The sequence below is a fragment of the Mustela putorius genome, unplaced genomic scaffold (assembly GCF_011764305.1).
Source record: "Mustela putorius furo isolate JIRA1106 unplaced genomic scaffold, ASM1176430v1.1 tig00003987_pilon_pilon_pilon, whole genome shotgun sequence".
Taxonomy (NCBI): Eukaryota; Metazoa; Chordata; class Mammalia; order Carnivora; family Mustelidae; genus Mustela; species Mustela putorius.
This window is the reverse complement of record NW_025422126.1, coordinates 8,289,896-8,307,211: the sequence shown is the minus strand read 5'-3', so window position 1 is coordinate 8,307,211 and position 17,316 is coordinate 8,289,896. Positions and strand designations below refer to the sequence as shown.

At 38.2% G+C, this 17,316-nt stretch overlaps 1 protein-coding gene across 1 annotated transcript in view; it reads left to right on the top strand.

The window, feature by feature from the left end:
• The window catches only part of INTS4 (integrator complex subunit 4), a 117,881-nt gene that overhangs the window by 43,622 nt on the left and 56,943 nt on the right, over positions 1-17,316 (top strand). The window contains exons 5-8 of the mRNA XM_045071316.1: positions 8,848-9,033; positions 9,628-9,678; positions 12,824-12,912; positions 14,079-14,199. Coding sequence (XP_044927251.1) covers positions 8,848-9,033; positions 9,628-9,678; positions 12,824-12,912; positions 14,079-14,199 — 447 coding nt within the window. The remainder of the gene's footprint in view (positions 1-8,847; positions 9,034-9,627; positions 9,679-12,823; positions 12,913-14,078; positions 14,200-17,316) is intronic.

Here is a 17,316-nt window from a genome sequence, read left to right as displayed (position 1 = left end):
ATATTTTGGCAGGAATACTACATAAATAATATTTGTTCTCAGTTTATCACATAAGGCACAGATGAGGTTTGACTCATTATTGTTGTTAACTTTGATACTTGATTAAGATGATGACTACCAGGTTTTTAGTTGTAGAGTTATAGTTTTTCCTGTGATTAATAAGTGGTTTGTGGGAGATACTTTGAGTTAATGTAAATATCCTCTTTCCCATCAAATTTTACTCCCTGTTTTAGGGGACTGTTAATAAATTTTGCTGAGTCAGTTGTTACTGTGGTCATTGCAAAATCATCATTTTCTAACTCTTATTCCATATTAGTTGACATACTACTGTAAATAAAGCTTTCCCTCCCTTCTTTCTTCTCTCTCTCATTTTATTCGATATATTATAATTTATTTCTATCATTATTATTGTTTGAAGTTCAGATTGTTTCTTTACATGTCTTTCAAATACGGGGTATAAATCTGCCATTTTTTTTCACAGTAGGAAGAAAGTCATGCTTTCAGGTATTCTTAACTCTTCAAAGTTCTTCTCATTTTATACTGTCAGTAATCCTTTGAGGTACATTGTACAGCTAATTCTCATTTGAAAAGATTTGGTTCACAGGTTTGGCTAGGAAATTAATATTCTTTTCATATACAGCATCTGTACAACCGAAGTTGGAGCTCTGCTTTCCTTCCTACCTATGAAGATTTTTCTAGTAGAAAAAATATTCTTGTCATTTTTTTAATAAGGCTTTCTTAGAGCCTAGTTTTAATCCTTGTCTGTCTCTATCTCACCTTTCCATCCAGTCTCTCTGTTTCTTTTCTGTTCCTTTAATTCTGTGGTGTAAGTATAATAAACTCTTAACAGGCAGCAGATAGAACCATATAGCATTTTTATATTTATAAAACTCTACTCAGTCTACTCATATTATATATGGTTTGTCAGGAGAGTGTACCTGTTAAAATAATTTGCATACAAAGTACACTGAGTTTTTGTCTGTGCCTGAAAACAATCCATATTGAAACTGAATGAGTCATTAAGTTATTTTTGTTTTACTTAAGGAACTTCATTCTCAGATTTTCTTGATACACTTAACCATTGATTTTTTTTTCCCCTTATAGCCATAGTTTTAAACGGGTTGGTTTAGCTTTTTTTTGACACAGATTGCTCTTATTCTTGGGGATGTGGTTTGCTTACTCACTCCATCAGTATAAAAATGATGTCACTTTGGTGGCCTGGGTATAACACCAAAATAGCATCATCTGCAGAGCAGACACGCTAGGAAGCTATTAGTGATGATGGCGTGATGCAAGAAGTGACCTGTATGGGAAGGGCATCATAGAACTGTAATTGCTGCCCTGAGGGTGTGATGGAGACTTCCACTGTCTTTCGGCCTAACATTCAGCATGCAGTAATAGGCTGGTTCTATAACAGTGTTGCCTGGTTACCTTAATAGACATGAGAAGATTTCAGTTTGTTGTTTGAAAATCAAAGTATTTGTTACAGTGGAAGCAACCGTCAGGGGCTGTTGCTTCAGTAAGCAGTTTAGTTATGAGAAATATGTTTTCATACTAAAATGGTTAGTAAAATCCTGCTTTATTAACTGAGAGAGTCATTGTCACCTTCATATCTAAAGTTTCTCATAATTTCTCAATTTCATTGGCTTAATTTGATTGATAATTTTGAGCTTTATGTATAAGACATTCTGAGGACATGAGTCCTAAATAACTTGGAGGCAAGAATTAACTGTCATCTAAAATGTTTGAGTGAACCATTTTTATAATGAGAGACTTTGTTTCTGAGCACCCCACCCTCAGCATAGTGGCTTTCTCCCCAGGTTTCCTTTGTTCTCTTCTCTAACTAAGCCTACCTGCCCATCCCATATCCACATGGGACATAGCTTCTCACCAAGTCTAGTTTCCTGCTTAATTCAGGAATCTTCTCCTGGAGCATTCTGGTATGAGCCAGTAACAGATGCTCTCTATCTTTCATGACAGACTGCCCTGTCTATCCGTCACTAGAAAGTTCATGCTTGTATGTTCTAGATCAGCAGACCTGTTTCATCCAGGTGCCCACTCTTACCTCTGGCCCTTCTCCATTTATCTGATTTTTGCCATCACTTGGTCTTCTTTTCCTTGCCTGTTTTCCTTATCTTCTTAAGTAGGTTGGGTGTTGTTTTTTTAAGTACATGCTAAATGCTAGGCACTATGATAGGCCCTCGTACTTACTGAATGTTTGTTATGTCCCAGATACTATTAGCTAATTTTACATTAAGTAATCCTTTTGAGAAACGCTGCAGGGAGGGAGAGAGAGAAAGTGAGATCGGGTGAATGTGAGGGCACAAGGGGAGGGACGGGAGAGGAGAGAGAGAATCCCAAGTAGGCTCCCTGCCTAGGGCAGGCCTGGATCCCACAACCCTGATATCATGACCTAAGCTGAAATCAGGAGTTGGATGCCTAGCTGACTGAGCCACCCAGGTGCCCCCATACGGTAATTATTAAATGAGTTCATTTAATAAACTCACTATAAAACTTAATGGTAGGGATATTATCCTATTTTTACAAAGTAGGGATTTCTATAAAAACTTGTGGGGTTTAGTGAAGATCACATAGAGACTATGTAGCAGGGCCAGCAGTTAAACCTAGATCTGTCTGACTTCATCCGGACTCTTTCAGCTGTGCTACTTTGCCTCTCAGACAAGAGATGAAACAATTAATGGAATCCACTTTGTCTGCAGAGCTCCTATGCTTCCTTGAGGCATTCTCTGAACCTTTATGGGTGTGGTGCTGTTACTGCTGCCTCTTTCTTTTTATGTTCTTAAAAATACATTTATGATTCTTATGGATAATATAGTATTTTTCTTTTTAAAAAATATTTTATTTATTTACAAACAATTTTTTTATTTGAGAAAGAGAACATGCATGCACACACGCAGCAGGAGGGGCAGAGGGAGAGAATCTTCAAGCAGATTCTCTGCTGAGCATGGAGTCCAATTTAGGGCTTGATCCCACCACTCATAAGATCATGACCTGATCCAAAATCAAGAGTTGGACCCTTAGGCAATTGAGTCACCAAGGCACCCCGAGATTTTATCTTTAAGTCATCTCTACACCCAACATGGGCCTTGAACTTACGACCCCAAGATCAAGAGTCACACTCTACTGACTGAGCCAGGCAGGTACCCCTGTTTTTCTAAAGTTTATGAAACTGTATAGTTATTTTGTTTTTCCTCATGTGTATTTAGACTCTTAATTTTTTTTTAACTTTTTTATTATTAACATATTATTTGTTTCAGGGGTACTGGTATTCATCAGTCTTTTTTTTTTTTTTTTTTAAAGATTTTATTTATTTATTTGACAGACAGAGATCACAGGTAGGCAGAGAGGCAGGCAGAGAGAGAGGAAGGGAGGCAGACTCCCTGCTGAGCAGAGAGCCCAATGCCGAGCTGGATCCCAGGACCCTGGGATCACAACCTGAGCTGAAGGCAGAGGCTTTAACGCACTGAGTCTCCCAGGCGCCCTGGTATTCATCAGTCTTACCCAATACCCAGTACTCACCACCACCCGTACCCTCCCCAGTGCCCAACACCTAGCCACCCAGTCTTTCCCACCACCCTCGTCTCCAGGAATTTTCAGTTTGTTTCCTAAGATCAAGTCTCAAACTTGCAGAAAAATTGCAAGTCCAGTAATAGAGAACTTTGTTTTCTTGTGAACTATTTTAGAATAAGTTGCTAACATAGTGCCCCATTACTTTTGAATACTTCATTGTGTATTTTTCTTTAAAGATATTTTCCTACATAACTTCAGTGTGATCATCAAAATCAGGACATTAACATCAGTGTATACTACCATTTGATCCTTAGACTTCACTGAGATTTCACTATTTCTCCCAATCATGTCTGTTATTGGTAAAGGAGCCAGTTCAGAACCACATATTGCATTTTAGTTACATCACATCTCATTAGTCTTCTTCAGTCTGGAATAATTCCTAGTCATTACTTGTTTTTATGATATTGATGTTTTTGAAAATTATTGGATAGGTATTTTGTAGAACCTTTCTGAATTTGGATTTGTCTGATATTTTCTCATAATTAGATTTAAGTTACCACCTTTGGCAAGAACTTACTACCTCCTGTTAGGTGCTACACCATTTTGATTTGTCATACTACTAATGATGTTAATTTTGATCACTTGGTTAAGATAGTGTCTGTCATGTTTCTTCACTGTAAGGTTACTCTTTCCTTTGAAATGAGTAAGTATTTTCTGGGATGACACTTGGAGACTATGTAAATATTCTGTCACCAAACTTTCAGTTTGATTATATTGGTTACAAACTTACAGATTCCTTGTTTATTCAGTGGATCATAGTCTGTTACTATAATTGTTCACCTTGATGTTCAAATTTTCCTGATTTGAAAAACAGCAATAACAATAACAACAACAAACTAATTTTCCTGATTTGGCCAAATAAGAGCCCCTTTAAGCTGGTTTCTCTGTTCTTTTGACTTCTATTATTTTTGAATACTTCCTTCTTTTCTGGCAGAATAAAATAATCCAGGCTCATCTTTTACTTTTCTCTACTCTAGCTCCAGGATCAGCTATACTGTATTTACTTATCTGATATATCTTTCTGCTTATTCCGTGTGTGTGTGTGTGTGTGTGTGTCACTTATACAAAGTATTGGTAGCCTAGTTAGCTAATCACAAGAATTGGTTATTAATTTAGTGTCAGTATGTTTTATCACATAGTAATTAGAAACTGGAGTGATTCTTCATGCCGGAGACTGGTGATATTTGGGAGTAACAGTATAAATATATTTGAGGGAAACAGATGTTGTGGAGCTTTTTAAGTATTTAAGGTGCAAATGCCCAGCTCTGTACATGGTGAGCAAAGTTTTCAAAATCATGGAGTTATTTCTGCAGCTGAGTGGGGAAACGAGCTCTAGGCTGAGTGGGTGTCAGGGGTGTTCTGTATCAGCTCTTCCACTAAATTATCTGTGTTTAGACATATCATTTAATCCTTATGGTCCTGTAAAATAGGCGATTGGCAAATAAAGGCAGGTGGAGAGAAATGGGTGATTATTGAGCGTACTTCCAGAAGCAGTCGTGATTTCAGAGCAGTGGTTTCATTTATAAATAGAAAATCCTAGGGCGCCTGGGTGGCTCAGTGGGTTAAGTCGCTGCCTCCGGCTCAGGTCATGATCTCAGGGTCCTGGGATCGAGCCCCGCATCGGGCTCTCTGCTCAGCGGGGAGCCTGCTTCCCTCTCTCTCTGCCTGCCTCTCCATCTACTTGTGATTTCTCTCTGTCAGATAAATAAATAAAATCTTAAAAAAAAAATAGAAAATCCTAGAAAATCTGAACTTGAAGGAAGTATCTAAAGATACTTGTTTTTGATATTTATGTATGTAGTTATCTTGTAATGAAACCATATATGTACTTTATCTGTAAACCATCTACCTTTCTTACTATTTTAGATTATGGCAACAGTAGCTAATAATCATATTAAGCTTGTAGTGTATCAAGCTTTGTTGTTTTTTGTCTTTCTGTTTTACATTTATATCCCTATTTGAGCCTCATGATAACCCTGTAATTAGCTGAGACAGCTATGACTGTTCTTTCTTTGTAGATGAGAAAGTGAGGCTTTGAGAGAAGTGACTTTTGACTCGACTGATTTGCACATATCATGAGTCATAGCTGAAATTTGAAGCTGGTTTTATATATATAATGCTTTATTTATATGCATATATATACTCTATATTATGGAAATTGCAGATTTACTGTTATTTCCAGTTTTGAGTGTACATTTGACATTTTTTTATGCTGTGCAATCTTTTCATGGATTTTTCTCCTCTCCCTTGTTGTCTTTGTCTGACCCAGGATTTTTGGGTTTTTTTGCTCTAGTATTTTAAAGCAAATCGCTGACATCATGTTATTTAAATCATAAATACTTCAGTATATATTTATAACTGATCATTTAAAAAAATATAGCCATGGGGCGCCTGGGTGGCTCAGTGGGTTAAGCCGCTGCCTTCGGCTCAGGTCATGATCTCAGGGTCCTGGGATCGAGTCCCGCATCAGGCTCTCTGCTCAGCAGGGAGCCTGCTTCCCTCTCTCTCTCTCTCTCTGCCTGCCTCTCTGCCTACTTGTGATCTCTCTCTGGTCAAATAAATAAATAAAATCTTTAAAAAAAAAAAAAAGATATGATTAATCCAAATAAGGAAATTTTAATATGAACTGGTATGAACTGATATAGAGTACTGTTAGTAATTGCATCATGGCTATATTTTTTTATTTTTTTATTTTTTTTTTTTTAAAGATTTTATTTATTTATTTGACAGAGAGAAATCACAAGTAGATGGAGAGGCAGGCAGAGAGAGAGAGAGAGAGGGAAGCAGGCTCCCTGCTGAGCAGAGAGCCTGATGCGGGACTCAATCCCAGGACCCCAAGATCATGACCTGAGCCGAAGGCAGCGGCTTAACCCACTGAGCCACCCAGGCACCCTAATCATATCCTTTTATAATTGATTTCTTTTGGTTTAACATCCAAAAAGACCTATGTATTGCATTTGTGTTTTTTTTTTTTTTTAAGATTTTATTTATTTATTTGACAGACAGAGATCACAAGTAGGCAGAGAGGCAGGCAGAGAGAGAGAGAGAAAGAGAGAGGGAAGCAGGCTTCCTGCGGAGCAGAGAGCCCGATGCGGGGCTCCATCCCAGTACCCTGAAATCATGACCCGAGCCGAAGGCAGCAGCCCAAACCACTGAGCCACCCAGGCGCCCCCTATGTATTGCATTTGGATAGTCTCTTAAATTTCTTTTAATCTGTAACAGTGCCCCCTTTTGTTCTTATTTTTTCTTTAAATGCCATAAATTTATTGAAGAACCTGGATCATTGGATCTTTTTTTTTTTTTTTTTAAGATTTTATTTATTTAACAGACGGAGATCACAAGTAGGCAGAGAAGCAGGCAGAGAGAGAGGAGGAAGCAGGCTCCCTGCTGAGCAGAGAGCCCGATGTGGGGCTTGATCCCTGGACCCTGGGATCATGACCTGAGCTGAAGGCAGAGGCTTTTAACCCACTGAGCCACCTGGTGCCCCTGGATCATTGGTCTTAAAGAATGTTCTCCACTCTGGATTTGTTTGATTGCTTTCTTTTGGTGTAATATCAATGTTGACAGTAGGAAATGCCCTACTTACTGGTTTCTTTGTCCTTTTGATCCGGACTCCATTAATCCTTGATACCATCCTTGCTTTCTGGGGCAAGGTGTCCCAGGCTCTTACATATTTTGCCCCAGTCCTGAAACTAGCCATTTCTGTAAAGAGGTCTTTGAACCCAGATTTTAAAACTTCAAGTCCAATTCACTTTTCTTTATACCAGTGTCTTTGAAACTGAGCATAGTGGTCCATTGGTGGGTAATGCAACCAGTTTTAAAGGCCATGATTAGTATTTTTTAAAGGATTTTATTTTTAAATAATGTCTACACACAATGTGGGGCTTGAATTTAACAATCTTGAGATCAAGACTAGTCTGCTGTACCAAGCCAACTAGGCACTTCATCAAGATGAGTATTTTTTGAAAATCAAAATAAAATTAAAATATCAGAGTATATCACAAGATGTAAGGGTAAGTTATATTTTATTAAACTTTCTGTATATATATTTGTATGTGAATACTATTTTGAAGTATAATGGTTATTTCTTCCAGTGGATCTAAAAAGTTTAAAAGTCAGAGTTCCATGCTCTATTATCGTGTACTATACAACCTCATTTCTTTAAAGTATTTTCAGTTCCTGTTACTGCATTATGCAAATAGCTAATTTCAGTAGCATTGGACTAGGTGTAGCAATAGATAACTGATAATTTGTTAAAATACTAGTGAGAAGAGCTAACGTTGAAAAAGATTGACAGTACTTAAGTGTTGACAAGGATGTGGCACAATTGGAACACTGTTTATCACTGGTGGAACTGTAAATTAGTTAGGTTAGTACAACTGCTTTGGAAAACTGTTTGCTACTTGGTGGTGTCTTCTTAAGCTGAACATATATATATGTGACCCAGCAATTCCAGTCGTAAGTTTATATCCAACAGAAGCCACATTCAAGTTACCATAGTCATGCTAGCATTATTAATAGACAAAAACTGGAGAAAAAAAAACACACAAATATCTGCCAACAAAGGATTGTGGTGTTTTCACAAATGGAATACTATATTGTAATGAAAATGAATTAACCATTGCTGTATGCCATACTATGGATGACTCTTACAACTTAATATTAAGCTAGTAAGGCCAGACACTCTGATTTTACCAAGTATAGAAACAGGCAAAATAAATTTATGTGTTATAAGTCAAGATAGTGGCTATTTTTGATGGCGGTGGAATAATTAGTGGGAAGGGGGATCAAGAAGGGTTTCTTGGGTGTTGGTCATGTTCTTTCTGTTTCTTCCTCTGGGTGTGTGTATGTCATTGTATGTGTGTATTTATTTTGTGAAAATTCATTAAGCTGTACACTTAAGCTTTTTGCATTTTTCTGTATAAATATTCAAAGTTTTAAAAATTTATAAATTTTTGTTTTGTTTTTAGATTTGATAGCATATAAAATACAACTAAGGGACCATTTTAAAAGTACTTTCTCTTAACAAGACAAAGTCCTAGCTGTTGGGAATGAAGTGATGAAAATTGGGGATCTTATTTTTAAGGATTTGTTCTTTTGGAAGACACATATACAAGTAACATGATCTTAGAGAGACTGTAGTGAGAATGCAGCGTTTGAAATCATTCCTAAAATTGCTACAATGTTTTCCTTCTGGTTTTTTGTTTAGTTTAAGTGATCTTAATCATATCCTTTTGTTCTCTTTTCTTTTTGTAGCACCTCACAGATACCTCCCATGGTGTAAGAAATAAGTGCCTGCAATTACTTGGCAATCTTGGCTCTTTGGAGAAAAGTGTCACAAAAGATGGAGAAGGCCTAGCTGTCAGAGATGTCCAGAAGATTATAGGGGATTACTTCAGTGACCAAGACCCACGTGTCAGAACAGCAGCTATAAAAGCCATGGTAAACATGATCATGGAAACTAAATGGTGACAGTTTTGTTTGTTTGTTTCATTTGTTTATTAAGTTCATGGCTAATGTTGGATGCTTTCTGAACCACCCTAAGATATACCTTATGCACACTTTGAGGAATGTGATGATGACATTGAGATCACAAAACTCAAAGGTACACACACCTTGTATAGCAGGAGTGCTTTTCTTCAGGCCTTTCTGGTTGCTTCCACCCATATTTCTGAAACATGGAGGGTATAACTTAGACCTGTTTCGATACTGAGTCACATGCTTCCTCCAGGTCCCTGGAGGGGAATGGTGCTTTGTAGGGGAAGGTGGTATTAACCATTTCTTCTTCAGCCTTCTTGTCATTATTGAGTATTTTTCTCATATCCCCTTGGGATACTTCATGGGTTAGATTTATTAAGTCTCTGAGTGTTTCTACTAAAAAGTCTTTGACCAGATTTCTTATTTATATAGCAGTGATTTTGGCTAATGGGAACTATGTTGATCTGATGTAATGGAGGAAAATACATGAGATTGTGGAGATTGTGGGAATATTGATCTTTTTTCCCCAAATACTTAAACTATATTTTTATTACCTAGTTGCAGCTCCATGAAAGAGGACTGAAATTACACCAAACAATTTATAATCAGGTACCTTAAATGATTACTGTCTGGAAGGGGAGGAGGGATAATGAAACTGGGAGAGTGGCAAGCTAGTTGTCAGAATTTGAAAGCATAGAACAGCAACTGACAACATTAATTGGGATGAATGTGAAGTTGTATCCAAAACATACATTTTAATAAAAGGATGGAGGATATATAATTGAATAGCACTAATACGTGTAAAAAAGACTTTTAGGAGGATCTAGGTAGCTCAGTATGAGTACCAGAGTATACAGAGAGAAGTATAGTGTTCAGAATAAGGAAAGTGGTGGTCTCACTGATCTCTGGTTGGGCCAAACATGAAGTCAATTCTGGGTACCATACTTGACATACTAGAGTATTTCTGGAGGAGGATGACCAAGACCATGGGATAGAAAGGCACAATGAATTTGTAGTATCACTAGGAGAAGCTGATTGACTGCCTAATAAAAAGGCCTTACAAGGTGATGTCTCTCATAGAATAATTGAATAAATGTAGAGACAAGCAATCTAAATCCATGTCAGAAATGAAATTTTGCACCAAGAATGGTTTTATCTTTCAGAGGAAGATGGCAGTTAGTTAAATCCCTGAGACTGATATATAAACGAAGTTTATTCTTTTACAGAATGAAATAGAATGAGCTTAGAATGGTTATGTTGGTGTGGCCAGCACCTTCTCTCCCTGTAGGAAAACTCTGTGGGAAGCCAAATAATTAAAGGAAACTTAGAGAGTGAGAACTCAGAAGTTAGTTAGATGATTTAGATATTTAATGACACAAGACCATGTCAATTAACTAGGCAAGCAATGAGAGGTCTTAAAGGGAGTGAGGGTGGAATGTTGGGGTGTTTGAGATAGAAGGATGAATTAGGAACTGCAATTAGGTACATATTGGTTTTGATTATGTTAGTGTGAAGGGTTGGTGGGACACCCATGAGGAAAATTCTGGGCTGTAGATAGATATGAAAGTCTGGAGTTCAAGACAGAGCAGAGCTGGAGGGTGGATAATTGAAGCCATCACCATTTAGGGGGCATGTGGATACTTAGGGAGAATAAGAAGATTGAAAGAGACCAAGCATGGAAGCCCTGGGTAAGGTCTGACTAAGAGGTAGACAGAAGAAAGGAGCTGAGAAGCAGCCAGTTGGAGGAGGAGGAAAAATATATTCCAGAAAAGTCAGGAGGGAGTTCTCATAGTCAGCAGTGTCAGATGCTGGTAAGAGGTTTGTAAAATAGATGGCAGGATGGAAGATGGTAGAAAGGGAGGGCTTTTTTTTTTTTTTTTTTTTTAATTTCATTTTATTTTTTCAGTGTTCCAAGATTCATTGTTTATACACCACACAAGGGAGGGCTTTTTGTAGTTTATTTTATTTTACTTTACTAAGATTTTATCCATTGTATTTTAAAGATAGCTGCTACCTATGTTTATGTGTTGAAGGGAGAGCCAGTGTTTAGGGAGAAATTCATGATAAAAGAGACAAAGGGAAATAAATGGTGGAGTAAGTTTCTTGAGGCAGAAAATCAGATTCATGAGCTGATTCATGCAACAAATATTAATGAGTACCTAATGCTGGTTGTACAACACTGAGCTTGTTGGATAGGATCTATGCCCTTCACTTTCTCTTGGGTGAGACAGGCGAATAACAAATAAATAAACACAATAATTATAACATGTAAGTAGTACAGTAAATAAATAGGGTGCTATAATAGAGAATCACAAATAGTACCTATTTTGGAGGATTAAGGAAGGGCCTGTGAGGAGATGATAAAATCCATAGTAAAAGTAGAGGGATTAGGAATTAGGATCCTTTTTTTTTTTTTTTTCTCAGACATTGAGGAAAAAGTATGGGAGAATACAGGTATAAATGAATTTATAACTGTTATGGAATAGTTGGGAGAATTTTTGCCTGAGAACTTTGATTTTTCTCCAATAAACATGTGGTGTTATGGCTGGAAGTGGGATAGGGGCCCAGAGGGAGAGGTTAGGACAAGCTGCCTTGGGTAATGGAAATGGAAATCAGGGGTGTAAAAGATTTCAGAGTAGGGCTAGTAAGTTCCAGATCATGAGCCACCAGTCCCCTAGAGAGTATAGTCTTTGCTAGTGTTCTGTTGCCCTTCTGAGCAATAGAGAAGGTGCTGGGTTTTTAGAGCAGCTGTAGCAGAAGTCTTAAGGGAGTTGTAAATGTTAAATGTTAACGGCGCTGTTGGGACTGAAGTAATGGAAGGGTATGGAGCAAGGAGGTGGCTCATTGGAGAAAAATGGTGGGATTAAAGCAGCAGTTCTCAGCCACAGTGATTTTACTCTTCAGAGGATATTTGGCAGTGTGGAGCTATTTGCGCTTTTGCAGCTGCTGGCGAGGGGAAGAAGGTGCAGTGCTACAACCACCTAATGGGTAGAGGCCAGGGGTGCTGCTAAACATGTTAGCAGTGTAGAGGACAGCCCCTCACAGGGAAGAATTTTACAATCCAGAATGTCAGTAGAGCCAAGGTTCAGAAATCCTGGCTAAATAGGTAGGTAGATTAAGTGGGACTGAAGAGCAAGTGTGATAGATTAATTCATGGAAGTGGAAAAGCTGGTGGAGTAACATGTTATGATGAGAGCATGGAATGTAGGAGTTCAAATTCTAGAAATGGAGTAGTTCTGGGTGTTGGTTAGGTCTAGGGTGTTACCATACAGGTGGAGTAGGGATATTCCATTTCAGACCAAAGGAAGGAAGAAAAATCTGGCCTCTTGTGGCAGCTTAGCATTAAATTCTACATTTATTTAGAATGCTTGAGTTTTCAGATTGTCAGTCAGAAATTCATGCTTTGATTCTACAGAAAGGGAAAGATACCCATATTTGGTGTTTGAGCCTGTAAGAGCAGCACTGTGGGCTCCCAGCAGACTTTGCTAGGATTGATGTTATTCTAAATGGCTTTTGTGCTGTCAGTCTGTGGTTCTGCCTTCAGAGTTGGGTTGGGAGTCAGATCACAGAACACAGCCAGAGCAGCTGACAGAGGCCAAGAATTCTTTGTTGGGCAAAGGTTCAAGAAGTTAAAACTACCCACAAGTATTTTGTTGGCATCCTTATCCAGCCACCCTGTCTTCATTTTGAAAATAGTTTGAACATCACCTGGGAGGACACAGAACTAACAGACTTGTGGAATTCTTATTTGCAGGCCTGTAAATTGCTGTCTGATGACTATGAACAAGTGCGCAGCGCGGCAGTCCAACTTATCTGGGTTGTCAGTCAGCTCTATCCTGAAAGGTCAGTGTGGGTGTAAGCCAGCTTTTGTTCATTGCTAAGCCATTCTTCTCCTATCATGCAAAAAGCCCTCCTCCAGAAAAGGAATGTTAGTTTGATTTTTAGAAAGCATTGTGGAATAGGGGGGAAGTACAGATCCTGATAAGCAGGATGCTTGGTGCTTCTTTTTCAGCCCTGCTGTGAACTTTCTGTGTACTCTGGGAAAGACACTTCCTCTCTGGGCCCCAGCCTCCTCATCTATAAGTGAAGAGATTGGATTGTCTTTCTCAGGTGTTATCTAACAACCACCCCCCAAAACACCCTTTTTTAAGTCTTCAAAATTGTTTGGGGCCCATTTTAGTAAATAACAAATGCCCAATAAAGATACTAGGTGAGTTTGAGAATAATGATCCCTTATGCAGTGTTTTCCTCATTAAAAATGTTTTTGTGGGGGGCACCTGGGTGGCTCAGTCGTTGGGCATCTGCCTTCAACTCAGGTCATGATCCCGGGGTCCTGGGACCAAGCCCGGCATCGGGCTTCCTGCTCAGCGGGAAGCCTGCTTCTCTCTCCCCCTGCTTGTGTTCCCTCTCTCGCTGTGTCTCTCTCTGTCAAATAAATAAATAAAATCTTAAAAAATGTTTTTGTGCTAATTAAATCATTCTCACAATGATTCTTTGAAGTAGAAAGACAAATATTATTTTATAGAAGAGCTCTTTCTATAAGAAAAAGAAGTGATTCTTTTCCCTTGCTTTAAACTGCCTTCTAAAATTGAAAAACCAGAATGAGTTAATAACCTATAAATTCCCCCTCAAAAAAAAGAAAAAGAAAAAAGAAAAGACTAATTGGAAATTGCCTCTTATAGGATCAGATTTGCAAGTATGTTTTGTATTGTTTTATTCTATGGTTTACCATATTGGCAGCAATACAATTATAGGAGAGAATAAACTTAAAGATTTAAAATACTCTGTGATATCTAATTTTTGGTATCATTGTAAACCTTTTAACCTTTGGTGGGTTAAACACTTTTTTTCAAGACACTGAAAATTTGCACTCTCAGATTTGAATTACTCTATTGTCATTTTGTGTGTGTGTGTGTATGCATGCCAGTTTTCACTGGTCATTCTCAGTTTATTGAACTTGCAGCTTTAGGCTCATGTTTTGCCTTTTGCGGTTTTTTCTTTTAATTTAGCATTGTCCCAATTCCTTCTTCTAATGAAGAAATTCGCTTAGTTGATGATGCATTTGGAAAAATTTGTCACATGGTCAGTGATGGTTCCTGGGTGGTTCGAGTTCAGGCTGCAAAGCTATTGGTAAGTTATGCTTTCTTTAATGAACACATTGCCTGTTACACTTGTATAAATATTTTGAGAAACTACAGGTAGGGTCAGGTATAACACACTTTAGAAACCTTAGTATTTCTAAAAATATAAAGAAATGGCTCACTTTCCCATGGAGAAGTAATCTTTTAGACTAGAAAGACTTTTAAAGATAAGCCTGTTTAAGCTTGTTAGTATAAGAGGCAGCCATGCCTAAAGAAAAAGGAAAATAATAATAAAAATAGTTGCTTTACTAAGCACCTGTTATGGCCTGGATAGTTTGTTCTCAGGCCATTTATATTATCTCATTTATTCTTTGTAGTAACCAGCAAGATAACTGCTTTTAAAATATTTTATTAATTTTTTGACAGACAGATATCATAAGTAGTCAAAGAGGAAGGGAAGCAGGCTCCCCGATGAGCAGAGAGCTCTATGTGGGGATTGTTCCCAGGACCCTGGAATCATGACCTGAGCTGAAAGCAGAGGCTTTAACCCACTCAGGCACCCTGATAATTGCTTTTTTTTTTTTTTTTTTTAAGATTTTATTTATTTATTTATTTGACAGAGAGAGATCACAGTAGGCAGAGAGGAAGGCAGAGAGAGGGGAAGGGAAGCAGGCCCCCTGCTGAGCAGAGAGCCCGAGATCATGAACTGAGCCGAAGGCAGCGGCTTAACCCACTGAGCCACCCAGGCGCCCCTGATAATTGCTTTTATTGCCATTCTTCAGGTGCGAAAACTAGGGCTCTGAGATGTTAAGTAAATGATTCAACTTAGACCGCTAACAAAGTTGTAGAATGTGTTTCAGATCCTTATCTCCTGACTTTTAGCTTGTGTCTTTCCTCTGTTTTGCCTTTGGTGATTCATGGTGCCTTTGTTTAAATTAAAAAAAAAAAAAAAAAGTTTAACTTTTCAGAGATAAACTGTCTTATAAAAGAAAAAGTATTGGTGTATTACTACTCACCCCTATTTTATAACTGTTATCTTGGACATGTCACTTGATCTAGTCTCAGTTTCCTCATCTGTTAAGCTGTTGATAATATTACCTCATGTTTACCTCATAGGGTTGTCATGATGCCCAGATGTGTTACTAACTATGGAAATACTTTTAAATTATAAAGTACTAGACTTTGTAATTGTAGGAGGTGGTTGTAGTATGTAATGTATACACACACACACACATATATGTCACAGCAAGAAAATCTAAGATTCTTTTTTTTTTTTTTAAAGATTTTATTTATTTATTTGACAGAGAGATCACAAGTAGGCAGAGAGGCAGGCAGAGAGAAGAGAGAGGGAAGCAGGCTCCCTGCTGAGCAGAGAGCCCGATGTGGGACTCGATCCCAGGACCCTGAGATCATGACCTGAGCCGAAGGCAGCGGCTTAAACCACTGAGCCACCCAGGCAACCCGAAAATCTAAGATTCTTTTTGGATACTTCCCTTTTGAGGGCCTCCAGCTCTGCTAGTCTTGGTAACATTGTTGGCTAAATACTTTGAATCTAACTGTATGGACACAGATCCACTGATAGGCCCACTCTCAAGACCAGTATTTATAGGGTAACTGCTAAAACTTGTGTGGAGTATTTTCATGGAATAATAAGAAATTTGGATGGCTTCAGTATATGCTACTTATAGATCATTTTGCTTGTCTGTAATAAAATACAGAGTTAAGCAAGCCAGTTGTTACTAACTTTAGTTTTGAATTTACTCCTTTTTTTGAAAGATTTTATTTATTTGTCAGAGACAGAGAGAGCGGTAGGCAGAGGGAGAAGCAGGCTCCCAGCTGAGCAAGTTGCCCCATGCCAGACTCACTCCTGGGACCCTGGGATAATGACATGAGCTGAAGGCAGATGTTTAACAAGCTAAGCCACCCAAGTGTCCCTGAATTCACATTTTATTTATTTATGTATCTGTCAGAGAGCACAAGCAGGGGAAACAGCAGGCAGAGGGAGAAGCAGACTCCCTGCCAAGCAAGGAGCCCCATGCAGGACTCCATCCCAGGACCCTGGGATCATGACCTGAGCCAAAGACAGACATTCAATGAACTGAGCCACTCAGGCGTCCCTGAATTCACATTTTAAGCTTTATTTTGGTTGGTGAATATTTAAAAATTCAGAACAATTCTATCATTCATCAAATTTTTTCATTCAACATTTATTGAGCATCTGTAGTATCCTGTATGTGTATGTGTGAGGGGATGTTTTAGAGGGATAATTCAGTGATAAATCTTTATCTGAGTTGGCAGTTTAGAAGAGTAATTCTTTTTTTTTTTTAAAGATTTTATTTATTTATTTGACAGAGAGATCAAAAGTAGTCAGAGAGTCAGAGAGGCAGAGAGAGAGGAGGAAGCAGACTCTCCGCTGAGCAGAGAGCCGGATGCAGGGCTTGATCCCAAGACCCTGAGGTCATGACCTGAGCAGAAGGCAGAAGCTTTAACCCATTGAGCCACCCAGGCGCCCCTAGAAGAGTAATTCTTAAGGCAGGATCCTTCACATTTTCCATTTTTGTACCCCACAGGATCTGAAATTTATCTATGTAAAGCTATATGAATAATGAATTGCAATGGTGAGTTGAAAGGGTTTCCACTTAGATGACTTTAACTTGAGTCAGGTGCTTTCTGTTTTAAATTCAATGATTTGATCCAGATAGCTCCAAATTATATAAGTAATTAGGTTTGTACTTCAAAAATAATTAACAATTTAATCTTACTGATAATAATCGTTACTATTTTTTTTTTTTTTTAAGATTTTATTTACTTGACAGACAGAGATCACAAGTAGGCAGAGGCAGACAGAGGAAGGGAAGCAGGCTCCCTACTGAGCAGAGAGCCCAATAATGGGACTTGATCCCAGGACGCTGGGATCAGGACCTGAGCCAAAAACAGAGGCTTTAACCCACTGAGCCACCCAGGCGCCCCTCATTGTTACTATTGATAGAGTCCCTAGCCTGCTAAGCTAGGCACTTTTAGTTATATGCACATATTTAGACATATATAACCTCATAAACACTCAGTTTTTGCAAATAATTTTGATTTCTTTTAAACTCTTGTAAGTAGGTGTTCCATTATTCATTTTATAAGTAACAAAATAAGGTTTAGGAAAGTGATGTAACTT